This window comes from Gossypium raimondii, chromosome 2 (genome assembly GCF_025698545.1).
Source record: "Gossypium raimondii isolate GPD5lz chromosome 2, ASM2569854v1, whole genome shotgun sequence".
NCBI classification, from domain to species: Eukaryota; Viridiplantae; Streptophyta; class Magnoliopsida; order Malvales; family Malvaceae; genus Gossypium; species Gossypium raimondii.
The window spans coordinates 47,194,762-47,215,190 of NC_068566.1; the positions used below are offsets into that span (position 1 = coordinate 47,194,762).

A 20,429-nucleotide genomic window follows, 5' to 3' on the forward strand; every position below is an offset into this window, starting at 1 on the left:
AAATTTAATTCCTTTTTATACCTAAATAAAATTAAAATAAATTCCTCCAAAAACATTTTTCCCCTCTTTTCTCTTTAATTCTTATGGGCTGATTCTAAATGAAAACCCGGTCTAAGTACGCAATTTACTGGACCGGGCATTTCACGGCTAAATTTCAATGCTTTTGGGCCGGAGAACAATAATATTGACGGTCCATATATAACTAAAAATGATTTTGTCAATAAGTTGATTTGATCTTTTTGGGTAATTTACATTTTAGATCATTCAACTTAGTACCAGGCTTCATATAGATCATAATTCTTTAATTTAATCAAATTACAACATTCAATTTTTACCCGAGTAACATATTACTTACTATATATAATGATTAAAAAAAGAAAAGAAAATCAACAAGTGGTTGGAAAAAGTGGAATTGGACTCTTTTTTCTTGTTCTCAAACATTTGAACCAAGTTCGAATCTTAAAATCAACATTGTTGAGAGGATTTTACCTGAATATCACCCCTAATCCGAACAGGACTAAGCTCGATTATATCGAAAATGAGAGAGAGAAATGGATTCCCTTTCTCTTCTTAAGATGCTTTCCTTATCAAATTAGTTGGAGAGGTGGATATTATTATGATTTCAAAACTAATAATGATTATAAATATGGTAAAACCATTAAAAATAAAACCAAAATAAACTTGTTTTTCATATATATAATAAGGAAAGTTTATGTGGATATCGATCAATGAAGTTTTATGTGGCTAAACTTATATTTTAACACATAAAAAGTAATAACCATACATCTTGACAAAAATTTAAATAAAATATACGAATTTCTTGGTAGACCAAAGTTGAAATTAGTCCAAATATTTTTAAGTTACAATAAATTATTTAGTTTCATTAATTAATTTTTTTTAGTTACAAAAACTCTAATATTTTTTAGTACTAAATTGAATAGAGCCGCTCTTGAAGCAACTATAGAGTAGAGTCGCAATAAAACAGAACCATGGCCACTTAAGAGCACAAAGTGGTTCGAACTATGGCCACTGAAGAGTTAATTTAAGTGCAGGGACAATGCCAGAAAATTTTTTAGGGGGTCGAAATTAAATTATATTTCTTTACGATAGTAAAAATATAATTTTATCATTTTAATATCTTATATCTTTATAATTTTTAAAGAATTAAATCAAATTTTTATCATTTTTGAGGTCTAAAATGCAATTTTACTATTACAAATTTAAAATTTTAAGTAACCTAAAGGGAAATTTTCCAATTTTTCAATAACAATAGAAAAAGACAATTTACCGAACTTACGCGAGATCTCACACATCATCAAAATACATCAAGAACCATGATTGCCTACGTATAGTGTAGAATCCCGTGTGCACTTTTTCTTAGTACCTAATCTTTGAAGAGCACGCGATTGAATTTCAATCATCTCATCTATGTAAAAAGGGTGGTCCAAAAATACATCAATTGATCATAGAATAAATGTGTCTATATATATAAATAGTGGTAGTCATTTTCCTTTTTTTGTCGCATTGTTGAGTTATTAAGCTCATTTGTAGTGAAATGGGGGAGTGAGAAAGGTCTTTGTGGCTGTCCAAAGTTGATGTGATGCACATATATATTGCTCTCTTTTAAGCTAAGACAAAGATGTACCAACTACTCTCCCCCCATTATTAAAGGGTATTCAAGGGAATATCATTGTAAATAAAAAAAGAGAGTATATAATACAAATTATTAACCTAACAAATTGTGTTTTTAAGTTTGTCGATTGAGTCTTAGTTTGTTTGGGATGGACATTGTTGCTAATGTAGGAGGACGTGGATTCGAGTGCACTAAAGCGCATTATCCTCCTATTTATGGGTTTGGCTACATGGACATATTGAATCTAACATGTTAAAACATATGGACAATGTCAATAAAATTTAGGAGGGCTATTTTTTAAAAAACATTATGTCTAACTTGTTGATGTAGTAAGTATATATATATATATATATTTACAATTTGATACGTGTCTTATTTGATAACTCAATTAGAATGTCCTATATATAAAAGTAATAATTTATTATGATTATAACTTCTTTTTCTATTTTAACTTAGGACTAGATTTCATGATAGATGGTAGGGGTTTAGGGTTTCCTCTAATAGCAGAAACGTTGACATTCTTATTAAAATCATTTTAATACTAATTTGCATGAATCTATTGGATCCGTTACTTAAGCTATCAGAACTCAATCATTCACAGTTTCAAATAAAATAAATGGCAATGATTTTCTATTTGTGAAAAAAGTAATGTAAATAAAGGGTTTTTTTTTTAATATGCAATTTTCAGCTAATCAAAGGAAAAAGTAATTGAAGGCTTAGTATCGGTATTGTTGCAGTGAACGAGAAAGTGAATTTGAGTTTGCTAAAGTACATTATCTTCCTATTTAAAAGTCGGAAAGGGGTTATGAGTAGTTCTAGGTATTATATCAAAATGAGTAGATATTATATGAATTTATAATGAGATTAATATTAAAAAATTAAAATTTTATTTAAGGGGTTGAGATAAAATTATAATTTTTTGGGGAAAGCTAAAAATATTATGTTAAAAATAGTTATATTTAATGTTTTACTTTTTGAAGGGTCTAAAATCAGAATTATACCATTTGGTTGAGGGGGACCAAGGTTATTGTCTGCCCCTTAACTACCTCCTTGCAAACAGGATCAACAAAGGATGAAACTTAAGTCATCATAAATTTAGATTGAGAATCTATACGAGATTTACATAAAGTGAGACTTGAACATAAAATTTCAAAGTTCACAAATTTTTAAGGTTAAACCAAGAGGCCTCTTTGATAGATTTTATTATTAATGAATAATCATATGATATTATTATAATATTGTTCTTCATGAGAAAATTGAAGCCTAGATGAATATCGTTTTTTTTTAACAATTTCATTATAGGTTTTGATCATATATGTTCTTTTTTACGTAATGTCTATAACAACCCATAAATAGGAAAACAATGTGTTTCGGCGCACTCAAACCCACGTCCTTCTATCTTGGTAACAATGTCCATGCCAATCAAGTTAAGACTCAATCGACAAATTCTTAAGGATTTTAAAAGTGTAGGATTTTGAAAATCAATATTTTTAAGCTTCTCCATAAACTATAATCCTACTGTATAATAATATATTTACTTAATAAATTAAAATCATCTGCATAAAAGTATGTTAATTAAGGACTTAATTGATAATTCATTGAAAATATTAAATCAAATACAAATTAATATTTTCGGTGATTAATTAAAAAACATATTTAATGAAAATAATAAGTAGATAAATATAATAACTTTAAATATAATTACAACATAAAAGGAATATTCTAGCTTCCTTCCAAGTTTGAAGCTGTTGGGAAGAGTGCACATCATCACCATTCTGTCCTTTTTATCACTTTCTTTTTTTCAATTTCTTAAAAAATATTCTAAATTAAAAAAAAACCTTGCTTTAGCTCCATTTTTCTCTAATGATAACATGTTGAATTTAATTCCTTTTATAAATATATATATATATATACAAATTTGTTCATAGGCAAATCAAACTGCAGATCTAAATCTTCAAAAATAAAGGAAAAGAAAAGAAAAAAAAGTGAAAAGATGAGATGCATGGTTGTATTCATGCAAATGGTTCCTACCATTAATCATATTATATACTTACATCTTTGATTTATGTGCTAATCATCCATTTCAACAAACTAATGAGGCCAATCTCAATCACATGACATCAACATTAAATAAATATAATTATTATTCTAATTTATAATATAATATATATATATATCTCACGTGTGTTAATAGTAATTTAAAAAGTAGTATTATTTTATGTTGGGGTGTATAAAAATATCTACTTGTTTATAAAATTGTAGTTGTATGCACCTTTTATGATGAACTCATTCAAGTGGAATGTTGTTTGATACACATTATTATCTATTAAACATCTAAATAATCTTAATTAATGATTAAAATATTTTAAAAAATATTCTAAATTGTTGATTGGATCTTAACTTGATTGACATGTGTATTGTTGTTAATGTAGGAGGACGTAGATTCGAGTGCGCTGAGACGTATTGTCTTCCTATTTATGAGTTGAGGAGGGGCTATAAATAATTTTATGTATTATGTAATAAGATATTCACGATAAGATTTTTTTAAAAGAATTTAAGAAAAAAATCAAATGGGATAATAATAGTTAATGTGTTGTGAAAAGGGAACAAAGGGCAATAGCAATATGAGACTTGCCTTTAGTACTGAAGTACTAATAATGTGAGTTTCAAGTAGTTATCCTTTAATTACCTTTTTAAAGTCAAAATTCATTTTAACACTTAAAATGTCCTTAATTCAATCACACTTTTTTTTAAATGAATATGGAAGGTGATGTCATATCATGGTTTGTTATAAATATCAATTAAGATCTCGTTAAGAATATAGTTTCGTTAGATTTGTGTATGCGCAATGCATAGAGTTTCTTTAATTTACCTCATTAATGAGAAGTGTTGAGTTATCTATTACATGGCACACGTGATACATTGTTTAATATGTCTTCGTCCCATTGCAACTTGCTTAAAGGTTATTATGCTTCCCAAGTGACCGATCATGATGAGACGTACATACATTGTATACATGTTTAGATTCAATGTTAAAACATGATTATCCTTTGTTATAAATATTCATCTCTAACTTTGGAGAGGATTTATGTTCCTCCTCCAACCTTTTCAAACCATTAAAACAATGTCTCCTCCTACAACTCTCCATGTCCTTGTGTGAAATGTCACCTTTTTCTATTTTTTTCACATTTCCCTTCAATGTACAATTCAATTATAAAAAATGATTTTTAGTCTCAAGGTTGGGTTAGCTTAGCCCGCCCAATAGCCCATTTTATTATTAAAAATAAAAATATATATAATTAAATTTAAATAATTTTAACTTGAATTCAAATCAAACAAGATATGTTTGATGATAAAATTTTATCCAAACTCAACTCGGATCAAATCGGGCAAGCTATTTAACTTAAAAACAAGTCTACTCTACACTTTCAAGAACAAAATGGTAGAAGAAAAAATGAAATAATAAGATATGGGTAAATTTACAAAAAATTAGTGGTTAAAAACTTTAAAAGAAGAAGAAGAATGAAAGAAATAGAATAATCACGAGCTTTCAATTCAATATGGTATAAAAAAAGGTTAAAGAGAAAATATTTGGTACATCATCAGACGTTGAAATTTAAAATTTTCACAAACAAGACTGGGTTGATGATAAGTAATCGAACACTTAGTTCAGGTGTCTGTTGAAACATAATTGTATGATTTAAGTACATATTTGATATTTAAATGCAGTAATTGAATAGCTAGATTCAATTAAAAAATGGTGTTAAATATATATACATTTAGGTGGACTGATTAATATTTTCTAACCAACAAAGATCAAAGGATTAATGATGAAATTCAATGTTGGCTTTATTTCGTGACCAGAAAAAGAGTGGGGTTTCCAGATTGAAATCAATGCCAAGTGGCATTGTTTTTACATGATATCACTTTTCGAGACTGTCCCTTTTCAAGGCATACGATGAAAATAGTTAATGAGTTTGCAATCAAAGCACGACACAAATACTAATTTTGACTTTTTTTTCCCCTTTTATTACTAACTAGTTTTAGGGTAATTAAAGTCATAACTATAACTATATATATAAGAGAGAGCATAGATGCCTTGTCTCTTTGAGAAGAAACTAGAATGCTATAAAGAGAAACAAACTATGTGCATAAAAAGCATACAAAGCCTCTTTAATCATTTGAGTGAGTGACCATCATTTTCAATATCCCATGTGGGGGCTAAAGTTAAAAAAAAATGACTTAATTGGATTGTTATTTTTTTCAAGAAGGGCTAGAATACAATTCATCATTTAATGGAGGGGTTAATAATGGTAATATTGTGAAAAACTTAATGCTTCAATTTGTTCACCAACTACATAATTTAGACCATTTTATATTGTATTATGTATAAAATTTTCCAGTATTTCCTCAAGTCAAGTCATTTTATATAATAAAATTAAAAATTAGGGTCCATAAGTATAATTATAAAAATAAAATAAAATAATGGGGAGTTGTTTGAGTAGATGCATATTTCTTTAATGTTTAATTTTCCCACATTGATGTATTATGAGAATAATGTAGTTTTATTTGGCCACATATGCTTACTTACAAATTTAGCTATGATTATGAAATTGAAGCTTCCTCTAATGTTATAATATGACTTTATCAAGACCAAGCATTTTAGCAAGATCAAATGTAATATATAATTTTGATAAATTTTAATTTAATTATATATATTTAAAAATAAATTTATTAAATTATTTTTATATTAGATAAATATAATTATTTATGTATGTAATATATAAACATAAAATAATGTTATATCAATAATTGTGTTAATAATTTATAAAAATTTCATGTATACAATTGCAGATTAAATCATAGCTCATATATATTTATCCCTAAATATTTTAATTCAAGTTTTAAAATTTTAGCTATTATTAATTTAAAATTAACAATTAATTGAATTATGATTTAGGCATATGTTGATTGAGATAAGGCCAAAGATCCACTAAACCCTATGGTGGTACAGCTAATTTAATTAATGGGTTTTTTTTTAATGTCTGCCAATAAAATAAAATTATAAATAAATAAATAAATAAAAGAATTAGATTTAATTAATATTAAAATGGTGGGGGACTAATGTTTAATTAGTCAATGATGACTGAAGGTTATTGTTGTCAAGCACTTATCAATTATAAAAAAATTTAATTAATTTAATTTTTAATATGAAAACCTTTTAGAAAAATTTTAATATGAAAAAAATCAGTGATAAATTTGAACTTGGCAGTTTTCTTCAACTTGGTTCTTAATATTTTAGATGTCCACATTAGTCAGTTAAGTTGGTAATTTTTACTAATTTGGGTCACTATATTGTACCAGATCATCGTCTAAAATTTTTAAGTGACGATATGGTATAGTGTTAGAGTGTCATGTTATCATATTGATCAAAATTAAGAAAAGTTGTCAAGTTTCAATATCAATGTGGGCCCAAAAAAAGTGTAGAAACCAAAATTGAAAAAAATTTCAATTCGGAGAATAAATGTTGCTTTATTTCTTTTTAAAAATAAAAATTTATATCAACTTCTATTAGGTTGTGTGGTGCTCAACACCCGTCAAAGTCTTTAATTCTAATCTTATGGATAACAAAACAAAATAATAATAGCATTCTCAATTGTGCTTCAACATACTCGAACCCATATCATTTATATTGACAACAATATTCATGTCAATTTAACTAATACTCAACCGAAAACCAATAATATTTATGTTAGAATAATTGGTAAATTATAACCATTTTATTGTTTAAAATCTATAAATAGATATTCCAAATCTTGTCCTTTGATTTCTTTATCAAGTGAAGAAGGAAACATGTTCCAAATCATCCTTCTTCTTTTATCATATGGACCTTCAGCTTTAATTTATTTTAATATATTTTATCTTGAGAAAATGAATGGGATTGGGTATTTTAAAAAATAATCAAAAGATCAGCACATGATAGAACCATTTGATGCTGTCTCATAGTTCTATACGAGGTTTAATTGTGTCCCGGTCCTTGTACTCTTTCACATTTTTAATTTTAACATTTTGCTTTTTATTTTAAAAATTCACGTCTCTCTATTTGTATAGTTTGAAATTTAAAGTCCAATTGATATTCTTATTGATGGATTTCCGTTAAATTTAAATGTATACCATCTTATTTAAAAAATTAAAATCCAATTTGTAAAACAAATTCAAATTTAACAAAGTTATTAAAAACAAAATGATTAAATTTTAAAAGTTTGAAGAGTATAAGGACCGGAAAGATAATTGGACCCTTTGTATGAAATTTAGTAAGTTGAGTTAAATTCCAAGTTAAAATTATGACTTGTACAAGCCTATAATTCAATAATAATAATAATTCAATAATATTAGAACTCATGTGATGGTATGATGGTCAGAGTGCTCATCACCCCAAGTGTGGTATGGGTTCAAGTCTTGTAATTTATCGAAAAAAACAATAATATTAAAAATATATATGGGTTGGAGGATGGGAATAAAGAAGCTTAGACCATCTGATGTGTCATTTGATTCCCTTTTGTTTGATTTCATTTTTACATTAAAGTACTTAGATTAATAAAAGCGGATAAATATCAAAATCATATATGAATTTTGATTCAATGTATAATTTTATGTATAATTTTTATTTTCGTGATTTTGATTTGATTCAATTTTCACAAATCACTAACATCATTATTGAATTTCCACAAATTTATGTTGATATATTACATACACAAATAATTACATTATTAATCCAATATGAAATTAAATGTATGTTTTCATTTCTTTAAGCGTGTCTTGTTGAATCAAAATCAAAATTTTCATGTATATATATGAACCACAATTAAAGTTTCATGTGTACAATTGCACCAAATCAAAATTTATGTATAAATTTAATGTTCATCCCCATTAAAAATAATAAAAGAAGAAGAATTCAAAACTTGCAATATGTTAAACCGTGTAAAAATACAGATCGATATTAGTTCAACTGGTATCGGTCGTTGATAAAATAATTTAAGGTTATGAATTTTAGCACTTGATAATTTTCAATTTAATTACCTGAAAATTGAAAAAGTAGTTTAAGAAATATATCATCACATTTTGAATATCTTTTATTATATATTTTTAATGAATTACAAGAATTGGGCAAAACCCGAACAATAAACATGATTAACGTGACTCAAATTCGCACCACACCTAAAACATAAAAATTTTATATGATCTAAATTGATTTCCTTTATTTTGAAACTTTTCTAAAGCTATTCTACTACTTTTTCTTTAAAGAATAATTCCATATTATATTAATTAAAACATTAAATTTAGTCCATTCCTATCACTACAACCGTCAACTTATGATCTTTTATCTGTCTATTATATTTAAATTTATGATTTAATCCTTATATTTTCATTTAAACACAATTTGATCCTTTACTTTTATAATTCATTAGTTTACCATTTAGTTAATATACTAACATAGTTTTTTTTCTTCTTAAAACACCCTCTTCTAAATCATCATACAGACATGAATTGTTCTGTGTGCAAATGGAAAATTTATTATGTAGTCCCTTTAACTTTTAGGAAATCATAAGTTAGTATAAATGTAAAATTGCATTGTGGGCCCCCAAATTTTTTATTCATTTCTGGCTTAGCCCTTAGTTTTGTGCTTGTTGAAATGGTGTTTTTAAGAAGAAAAATCCACCTTAGCCTAACAAATTGGACTAACTAATAACCTCATAAAAGTATGGGGGCTAAATGAAAAAATTAGTATAGTAAAAAGATCAAAATTTGACCATCTATCATTTAGAAAGAAAGAAAAACTATTGGATTTTAAAATAAAACCTGTAAATTAATGGAAAAATATTACAACATGATGATATTGTTGATGGACCAAATTAGCAATATTCCCAAAGGCGAGGCTCTTCAGACCCCAAAAAACCATTAATATCAACACCCCAGAACTCATACATTTGATGATTCATATCCATCAACAAATCTGGAAGATCAATGAAAGCATCATCCTTATCATTCGACGATGAACTTGTACTCTCATGAGAAACCGTCGAATACGCCGTACATGACGGAGAACGCGGCGCCATTTGATCGTAACTCAAAGCAGCAGCTTTAGCAGCAGCAGCTTGAATATCCTTAGGCGATGAACTTACCGGCCGAGGAAGCTCATGAGCTATATCTGGGAAATTCAAGTAAGCCGATTTGCCTTTAATGGCAAGCGCCGCCACATCGTGAGCTCGAGCCGCCATTTCCGCCGTGGGGAACGTGCCTAACCAAATCCTTGATTTTTTCCTTGGTTCACGGATTTCAGATACCCATTTCCCCCATTGACGCATTCTCACACCTCTGTATGCGGGATGTTTCCCTTCAAGTTCGTCGCCATTGTTGAACTTCCTCTTGTTTTCGTTTGTTTTTTGAGTCAGTTTTTGAATTTTGTTTGATTTAATAACTAAAGGGGATGATGATGACGACGATGATGATGAAGAAGATGATTGGGTTTCGAGTTCAAGCTCATGCTCAGCTTGGAGTGGTACTTCCATGGCAGATATTAATTCTTTTTGGGGGAAAAAAGTGAAAGAGGGCACCGCTTGGAGAAGAAGGAGCTGAGCAAATTAGCTTCTTATATAGATTCCTTTTTCGACAGATTATAAAGTGTATTCAAGGCAATGTGCCAAACTAGAAAAAATAAAAGAAGAAAAAGAAAAGGAATAACCCAATATCTAAGTCCCTAAATTTGACAACTTTTTCTAATTTGGTCCCTGAATTTTGCAACTTTTTCAGTTTTGGTCTCTATAATGATGTGGCACTTTGATATTGTACCACATCATCACATAAAAATGATAATATTTTTATTATAATCTTAGAGTGCCATGTCATCATAGAGACCAAATTGAAAAAAGTTACCTTGTTGCAAAAGAAAATGTAAATTTTGATTATTTTTGTTACGATCTAATTATGGTTTAAATTGCTTATAATGTTAGATTTCGTATTTAATCCCTTTACTTTAATTCTGCATATTTTGATGATTTTACTTTTATTGTGTTATTAGTAGGTTCAAACAAATAAAATTGCTAGTTGTTGACTGATTTTACTCAATCAAAATCACATAAAAATCTAATAAACTATATTCAATCGATAATAAATTTACATTGCAATCCAATACTTAAAATTGATATTTAAAAAAAACCCACATGACCACTTGACCAACAACAATTGCTGGTGTCATTAATTTGGAGCTACTAATAACATTATAAAATAAAACATCAAGTTATATTAAAGTAAAGTAAAATGATGAAATCTCAAATTTAAACATAGTATAGGGACTAAAACCAAAATTAGACCTTTTATTATTACACAAGTTGATTTTGAATAATGTGAACGTTTGGCTTTATCTTTTGCTCTTGGTGTTCTTTTGTCGGCTTCTTCTCACGTCTCATTAAGAGGATTTACTTGAAAGATTAAAGATTTTTCTAATTTCATATTTACACATTTTATTCTTAAACGATTTGTTTTTTAGTTGGGGAATTAATTTGTGGGCCAATCATGTGGAAAACTTTTTAGCCTAAAGTTTTGTAAAATACAATCATGCATTTCACATGAAACCCTTTTCTTTTTTGGATTTATTTAGATAATAATGAGAAAATCGATCTGATCGATTGACTTTGATTCGAACGGTTCAACAGATATTTCTAATTAACTGATATTGGGTTACTGGGTTGGGTTTAGGGTTATTAGATTAGGCTTATATAGTTATTTTTCTATTATAAAATATAAATATATTTTAAATAATTTAAAAATAATATAAAACAAGCTTATTTTTCCGGTCGGTTCGATTATGAGATTCAAAAAGCGATAATTGATTGAATTAATCGACTAAACCAAAAAATTGAATGGGCTACATTTTAAGTTACAATTGAAAATTGCTTTCCCCTATATATATATATATGTATGCTTGATTTTGTTAAGACCTTTTATGATGTTGTAGGAAATGGAACAGTGATCGAATCAGTTAAATCATCAATTTTCGATTCAATTGATTTAACAATAATTAAATAAATACAAATTACCTATAGCTTTTATCCAACTCATAAATAAGAAGATATCGCTCTTTAGCACGCTCGAACCTATGTCCTCGTACATTGACAATAATGTTCATACTAATTAAATTAAGACTTAATCGACACTATCACTTTTTTTCTTATCATTTCATTGTGATTTAATTTCTTTTCGATTATATACTATTGGTCAAACCCAGATTCAATCAAATTGTGACAACATTTCCCCCTAAAATTCCGTTGTATGTATAGTGTTAAAAAAGATAATTGTACGGCCAATTTACGGATTGGAATCTATGTCTATTGCTTGTACAATTTTATTTTCTTTCACCCCTTTTCAACGTCATATTCGATGTCCAATGAAATCAAGCCAATAAAATAAGGGTTAAAACAATATTTACTTTTTAATTTTGATAATTTTTAATTTGATCCCTAATTTGTCTATATTAATCCTCGTATTGATTTCGTCAAATAATTTAGTCCTTTTTAACACCATTAAAAGATGATAACATGCTATTTTAATATTATGCTACATCATCACCTCAATTTTTAAAATAAAATAAAATAAAATCTGCAAAATTTCAACATATATACACAGTATATATATTAAAATTTTTAATTTTCTTGTATAATATATTTAAAAAAATGAATATGTGGCTTTTTATCTCTTTATGGATCAAATTAAAAAAAAAAAACTACATTGTTCGGTAGAATTTAAGTGGGATAAATGTGGATAAAAAATGTTTAAGAAAATTCTATAAATTTAATCAATACCAACCCGAACTAATTTAAGAAAATTATAAAAAAAAATAGCAACCCATAGATTTTTTTTGAAAAATATAATTAATTTCAATTAAAATCAATTATTATAAACACTAAGTTTTTGAACTCACGTCGTTCTACATTGATGACAATATTCATATCGGTCGAACTAACTAATTAACTAACATAAATATCAAAAATAAATATGAAACAACCATAACCATATCGGCTTTATTACAAAACACATGAATACGAGGTTTGCTTAGGTCAATATATTCCCTAATGACGCAATAAATATTACGTAACTAAGCTCTGCATGATTATTTAATTGGGTATTATTAATTAACAGCCGACTCTCTCTTTTTCTTTTAAATGTTGAATGGCAGTTGGTTAAGAACATCAAATTGGCATTAAAAATGCAGTAGAAATTTGCATTAAAAAAAAAAAACAAACATAGCAGCTACCCTCAAAATCTCAACTAACTAATTAAAGGAATTCAAGCAATGTCTGAATTATTTGTATATATTTTTATAATAATGCCCACATTTCTTCTTCTTTTTAATTTAATCCCTTTACTTTTAATTTTAAGAATTTAATTTACCCTATTATTTAGATTTAATAATTGAAGTTCAAATAATATCTTTAAAGAAATTTGATTAAATGTATTTAAAAAAAATTTCTCACATGTAGAAGTCGTGTAAGGAAACAAAGTATCGACTTTTACTGTGCTTCTTAAAAATAGTGTTGAAGAACCCTACAATTCATGAATCATGATTCAACGCTTTTATTTGTTTCTCGGCCTTCTATGAATGTAATATTGGCCAAATGACCAAGTTTTTTTTTTTAATTTAAAAAATTAATGGTGTTATTAATTGGACTTCAATTATAAAATCAAAAGAGTTGAGGACTAAATTTCAAATATGAGAAAGATTCTAAGATGAAGGGCATACGTAAATTGTACTAATGTCAAAATTTATATAAAATAAATTTATGGCTGAGTAAAGTGGATATGATTTCATAAATCTTAACGAGAATTTATATTGGACTTGTGAATAGGACGAATCTAAAAACTCTTTCGAGGGACGGAATTGAATGATAGATTTTTGTGAGGTTAAAGTATAATTTTATTTTGTGTTCACTTATGATTTCGACACTTTTAAAAAGATTATATAAAAAGCTTTTAATTCTGAGAGGTTAAAGTGTAATTTTATCATATAATAATTTTTAATTCTATCATTTAATAAAGGACTAAAAAGTAATTTTCCCATTTGAAGAGTCAAACGACCTTGTCTACCCGTCTAAATTTGCCGTGGGCTGGACATATGTAATTTTTTTAATATTTTTATAAATAAGCTTTAAATCCAAATTCATTTATTATCTTAATTAATTGAATTTTATTATCTAAATCCAAATTAAATAATTATTCCAAAATATCTGAATTTAAAGAGTAAAAGGATAATATATATATCACTTATCTATAAAAATAAAATAGATTCAAATAATAAATATTCAAAATTTACGAGATATATATATCAAATATTCACTAATATCTGAATCTGCACCAACTATTACCCAAAAATATCTGATTCAATTGACTATGTTCATATGTTCTAGAAGAGGAATTATGGTTAAATAGTAGAAGATTTGACAGTTTCTTAACGTTTTGTTCTTTTTGTTCCATAGTTTTTGACGTTTTGTTCATGTTTAGTAAAAGGCGAAGTATAATGATTCAATATAGTATTCATAAAATCATGTTTGGTTAACAAGAAAATCTGGAAACAAGGCAAGAGATTATTAGGTTTCTGTCCAATGATGCAAGAAAATATTATCGTCACCCACTAATAACTAAATGAACTTATGATGATGATGACAACAACAACAAAAAAAAACCTATTTTGATTTACCCTTGACAAAAATAAATAAATAAAATTTATTTTGATTCTTGAAATTTTAATTTTAAAATGGTATTTGTTGAAGTTATTAAATTATATTATTTTAAAATTTTAGGTTATATAATATCATATTAACTTGTTATTTTCATATATTATTTAAAAATAATAATAATTAATAAATTTAAAGAATTGTAAAATTAAGAATAATCAAATTGAAAAGATAAACTAAATATTTATCTAAAAATAATATCCTAATAAAAGAATAAACTAAATATATATTTGAAGTAAATAAAAATTTTTGGGATAAATAATAAATTCATAAAAATTACGTCATTTTGTGATCCTCTCGTTGATTTGAACATGAACTAAATTTTCTCATAATCTCAATATTATCTGCTATTGTTGAACCAGCAGTTCCAAAAAAACCAAGTGAACCACAGCTGCAAATTGTTTCTTCTATAAATAGAAGTATATCAGGTAATATATGAGGAGCACAATGCTTCTGCAACTTAGCCACTGTGTCGGTAGACTCGATGCCGCCAAGACTGGACCCAAACCTTAGGCCATGTCCAGCAAGTGCTAGTTTCTTTGCCGTTTCCATCACCAACGAATCTTCTTCGTTCATAAAATAGAGCTTAAAATTGGTTGAATCCTTAGCCAAATCACCCAGGTAGTTTCCGGTCCAATTGCCTCGAGGGAGATCAGTCATCACGAAAACATGAATCGGTCGAGACACCGTCTGGCTTAATGAATCTAGTTTTTGTTTCAAACCCGAAAATGTAGCTTCCCAATGGTTCTTGAACTGTCCATCTAGCAATCTAAGTTGTGCACAGAGAAACGGAGCCTTTACGATCTGAACCGCAAACTGTTTTCCCGCGGATATAATTTCGGGGACAAACGGAAGGAATTTGATCTTTTTTATTAAAGATTGTATATTTGAATCTCTCGGTGCTTTTTGGATATCGATGTAGAGCTCAGAACCTTTATATGGGGCTGTAAAAAGGGTTCCGAATGCTAGAACAGTGGCCGAATCGGCTTTGCTGCCAGGTCCAAGTGTCTTATACACGTCTCTACGTCTTCTAACATACGAAATCTTCTTTTTCTTCTTGAGTTGTTCGTTGGGTTGGAATGAATCCAAAGCTCCATCCGCTTCGTAATTCCCGTACGTCCAAACTGTTGTTCTACAATCATCATCTACGGCAAATAGACATCGATCTATATTACCATCAACCCCTGATAGCAATGAGCCACATTGCTTTAGGCTATCAACCAAATATGTCGGTTGTGTGTTTGGTTCTTTGGAGCAAGCCAAATCCAAGTCCAAACCACACCACGAGGACACAAAAACCCGGAAATCTATGGCTCGAACATGTGAAGATGACAGTACCGAAGATATATCAATGATATCAGCCATGGAAACATACCTGCAAGAACAAATACAAGCGCAATCAAAACAGAAGCAAGATCTTCTATTGAGTTAAGCATTACTGGATTAGTTTAGTGATTGCTAACCAAAAAAAAAGACCTAAACTTTGTTTTCTAGGGGAGAAAAAGAAGCATAAATCATTTAGTTATGTTACACATGGGAACTTCGCCATCTAGCAACCCCGCTAGAACATCACGACCCCCTGACTCAACCTATTTAGCTCTGTTAGTCATGCAGCCGCCACCATAAGCATTGTTTCACCAAGACCTAAGGATTCTTGACAACTAGACAACTCCAACAAGACAACCATTACTTGTCATCCACATACGCTCTTACCTAGGTGACATTAAGTTGTTCAGCTGACAACGATATTAGAAAAGACCAACTAACCAATTAGAAAGAGACACATGTCCCACGAACGGCTCTCTCACCTCAAGGAGGGGAATGTTCGTCTGTTTCTTGCCCTACACTCCTTCCTCACACCTCTCTCAAGCTTTCCTCTCCTTCACCTTTTTCCACCACACACAATACAGCTCTCCGCCTTAGCAGGGTGAACCCTCCTTAATCTCCACCGCACTTTCCTCCATGTACATAAGTTATATAGAAAATGACAGGAAAATTAAAACCCCAAAGTACCAAATCTTAAAGATTACCAATAAAATTTAACCCCTAAAAAATGGAACACAACCAATAAAAGGTGAAAAAAAAAAACTAAAACCCTAGATTCAAACGTAAAAAAAAGTTCAAAAATTCAATGGAGGAATAAGCTAGAAATGGGTATATGAACAATAAAAGTGAGCAATACCCAGTTATCTCCCACTTCTAATGAACTCAATAACATGATCCCAAAGTTCCAAATCTAAAATCATTTACTTACAAGTACAAAAATTGAAAATTAAAGGAAATTTAAAGCTCCAAGTCCCAAATCTTAAGATTACTATGAAATTTCTGCTCAAAATTGACCTATACATATAGCTCAACAACAAAATTTAACTAAAACCCAGAATTCAATGGATGTATAAACAAGGAAATTGAACAATACCCAGTTACCTCCCACTTGTAATGAGCTCAATAACATGATCCCAAACCGAAACACGGATCTCTTTAGGGCTTTGAACCCTAAACTTAGGGCAGCTACCGAGTGCAATTGCATGGTGAGAAAGAATAGGAGGGATAATCAAAGTACGGTTCAAAATCCCAGCCATTAGAAGTGCATTCTTGAACTCAGAAAGCTGGTTACTGAACCCACTATGAGGGGCGTACCATAAGAATTTTTCCCCTGAGATTCGAATTTCGCAATGTGGGAATTGAAGGGAAAGGGCTGTGGTTTTTGAAGAGGATGATGAGAAAAGGGATTTGGGGATAGAAGTGAAAGTAAGGAAGAAGAGAAAGATGAGGGAAAGGAGGAAAAGTGAGAGGAAAAAGAAAGGAGATCTGCGTTGTTGGGATTTCTTTTTGCCCCATAGTTTCGGAGTGGGGATTGTTTTGTTGAGATTAAACATGTTTCTTGTTCGGTTTTGTTGGTGTCTGTGGTGCTGCTGGTTCAGGGCCTTTTAGTAGTTCGATGTTTTCCTGTAGGCTAATATACAACCAAAAATTTTGTATTACACCCAAATAGAGGTGCTCATGGGCCGGGCGGCCCGGCCCGGCCCGATGGCCCGCCAGAAATATGAGAGGGTTTGAGTAAAAATATAGGCCTGAAATATGAGCTTGGGAAAAAAAGAGGCCCGTTTAGAAAACGGGCCGGGCCTTGGGCACCACTTTTTCGGCCCGGGCCCAGCCTGATATAATAAATATATTTATTTTTTAAAATTTTAAAATATTTTTTACATACTTTTTTAATTTTTTTAATTTTAAAATATTTTTTAATTTTTTTAATTTTAAAATATTTTTAAAATACTTTTTTTAATTTTTTTTAATTTTAAAATACTTTTAAAATACTTTTTTTAATTTTTTAAAATTTTTAAAATAAAAATGGGTCGGGCCGGGCCTGGCCCGAGCTTATGATTTTTTCCTGGGCCGGGCCTGGGCAAAATCTTATGCCCATGTTTCTGGCCGGGCCGGGCCCGAGTCTAGGACCCGGGCTGAAATTTTTTATGGGCCCGGCCCGGCCCATGAACACCTCTACACCCAAATAACTATGAGAAGATTTAGCTAAAAATATAAAATTAAAAAATATATTTAAGTAGAAAAACAAAATTTATTTAAAAATAGATAAAGCCTCGAGTAAAGTTTTTTACTCATATTTTCTACTGTTTTAATGTTATTTTCTTATTGTTTTACTTCTATGTTATTATTATTTTATTGTTATTATTTAAATATTATATAACTCTTATTTTATGTTAATTTTACTACTATTTTAGAGGCATTTGTTTATTAAATTACATATATCTCAATATTATTTAAGTATAAATATAAATTATATTTTTTATTTTTATATATAAAAAAATTAATTTAGACGGGCCAATTCGAGGTTTTAATATTTTTATTCGGGTCGAGTTTAGACAAAATTTTAAACCCATTTTCGGGCCTAGCTAGCCCAAACTTGGCAAACGGACCTAAAATTTTGACAAGACTCATCCCAAACTCGACCCGACCCATGAATAGGTATTATTTTAATTTAATATGTATAATTTAATATATTTTTATTTATTAAATTTTATATATAATTATGTTAAACACACTTGTTAAAAAGAGGTTCAAATAAATTTCTAACAATATGCTATATCGCCTAAACCCAAACCATTGAATTAAGTTTGTAAGAAAAGAAACATGCTTATTCACTTGATCCACAAAAAGAACCATAGACAGCATATTAACCTGTAATGCTCATAAAAACCCTGAGCTATAGTGTCTTAATTTGCATGGATTGGGCTCCCACTTGAATTCATTCTCGAATTACCCGGAACAGGATTGGCATGGAATGCAGATTGCCTCGACGAACCGTCAAGTTTTAACGAAACGGAAGAAGGGCCATTACCACCAATTGATTCTCCCAAACTCAATTTAGACATGCCGACCAGTTCATCAACATTGATCGGGATCTTCGAATGTACAGCCATTGGCTTAACCACTTCATGTGTGTTTTCCTTGGTTGGTTCAGTATTGTAACCCATCCAATATGAAAGTGAGAACGGAAAGAATGGTGGGAAGTAAGCAGGATATAGTGCCGGGTAAGGAGGTTGTGAGGTCTCTGGTTTCGGAGGAATGTGAATGTTTTCACCATCATTTGATTTGTCGGTATCCATTGTTTCGTCTTCTTCGTCCAATGCAGGAGGAATAGGCAAATGGTCGTTGCTCTGTGCTTCGGCTTCTGAAGGGTTTTCCGAGAATGAATCATGTGATACCATCGGAATGTCACTCGACTGCAAGAAAATGATCCTTAGACAGCTTCAAACACGAATCAAATACAACCACACAAAACAAATTGAAAGTAAATTGGTATGAACCTATTATCTACAAATACCATACGAATATAAATCGAAGCTTTTAGATATGACAACCAAAGCAAGCATTTTATAGAGAGAAGGGCACTAACTTCATCAGTTACAATATCAAAGAGGCTGGATCGTCTTTTTCTCCTAGAAACATTCGATTGTCGGATGAAATATTTCTGAGCATGGCTAGCTACTTGAGTAGGAGTCCTCGAAATAACATAATTGCGCGATATTCCACGCCAATCACCTTTTCCAAGCTTCTGCAATCCAAGTAGAAACATCCGATGCTCTTCTTCCGTCCAAGGAATACCTGCAAACACCGTTGCTTAGACAAATTCATTAAAGCAATAAACAAGACATCAATATTACCATGTATTAGTTTCCACCATTATTGACTGTGCCTAGACTTCTAATGTCGAGTGTTCATTATAATCAACCTGTCACAAACTTTAATCCAATTTTTTTTTTGTTTAGTATAGATATTCTCCATGTCAGCTTTACGGATCATAAAAATTGATTGCTACTCCTAACAATATCATCTTCAAGATTCGAACTTGATAAACCAATAAATTTCACAATGTAGTACATATAACCAAAGCTTTGGATCAATATCATTAACATATGAAACTAAGAGATCAATGCACTTTACCCAAAAAAAAAAATTCTAAGCCAAAGCAAATAAAAATTTGAAAAAATTCCAATTAGTTCTTCAAAAAAGAACAAAAAAGAAGAGACCTCTTTTCCTTTCACGATTGGAAGACGACGACCCGGGTACAAAATCCTCAGAAGCATAACCGTCTGCATGATCCGGACCATCACCGGGTTCACCCGACCCATTCCTGTTATGCATCCCAGAATTCAACCCGGAATATTGGCTTAAATTCCCCATACTGGCACTCTTCCGGATCAACCCGTCAGTTAACCGGACTCCGAACAGCTTAAACCCTCGGTTCGGGCATGTCCGAGAGTTATGCCCGTTGTGGCTACAATGCGAGCAGCGACGAGTCATCTTGGATCAGATCAAACAGCAAAAAAAGTGACGTGATAGATGTAAACCGGATCTTCTAGAACCTGGATCCGATTCGTATACGGGTTATGCCCTTTGTTTAAAAAAAAAAAACCCTTTATTTGACTGCTTCTTGTGGCTTTTTTTTCTAACAGAGAGAGGGGAGACGATATCTAATTTATATTTAT

General features: G+C 29.8%; 3 protein-coding genes across 3 annotated transcripts; all 3 read right to left on the bottom strand.

Moving 5' to 3' along the window:
• Window positions 1–9,474: 9,474 nt before the first annotated feature.
• Window positions 9,475–10,281, bottom strand: LOC105789911 (ethylene-responsive transcription factor ERF039). Its single transcript, XM_012617217.2, has one exon. The coding sequence runs from the start codon at window positions 10,201–10,203 to the stop codon at window positions 9,547–9,549; it is 657 nt and encodes a 218-aa protein (XP_012472671.1). The 5' UTR covers window positions 10,204–10,281; the 3' UTR covers window positions 9,475–9,546.
• Window positions 10,282–14,650: 4,369 nt separating this feature from the next.
• Window positions 14,651–17,446, bottom strand: LOC105789281 (O-fucosyltransferase 30). The gene is made up of 2 exons (XM_012616601.2): window positions 16,849–17,446; window positions 14,651–15,796 (listed from the first exon to the last, which is right to left on the bottom strand). The coding sequence occupies exons 1-2, from the start codon at window positions 17,298–17,300 to the stop codon at window positions 14,698–14,700; spliced, it is 1,551 nt and encodes a 516-aa protein (XP_012472055.1). The 5' UTR covers window positions 17,301–17,446; the 3' UTR covers window positions 14,651–14,697.
• Window positions 17,447–18,525: 1,079 nt separating this feature from the next.
• LOC105789282 (transcription factor MYBS3) lies at window positions 18,526–20,394 on the bottom strand. Its single transcript, XM_012616602.2, has 3 exons — window positions 19,971–20,394; window positions 19,337–19,545; window positions 18,526–19,163 (listed from the first exon to the last, which is right to left on the bottom strand). The coding sequence occupies exons 1-3, from the start codon at window positions 20,242–20,244 to the stop codon at window positions 18,654–18,656; spliced, it is 993 nt and encodes a 330-aa protein (XP_012472056.1). The 5' UTR covers window positions 20,245–20,394; the 3' UTR covers window positions 18,526–18,653.
• Between the last annotated feature and the right edge of the window lie 35 nt (window positions 20,395–20,429).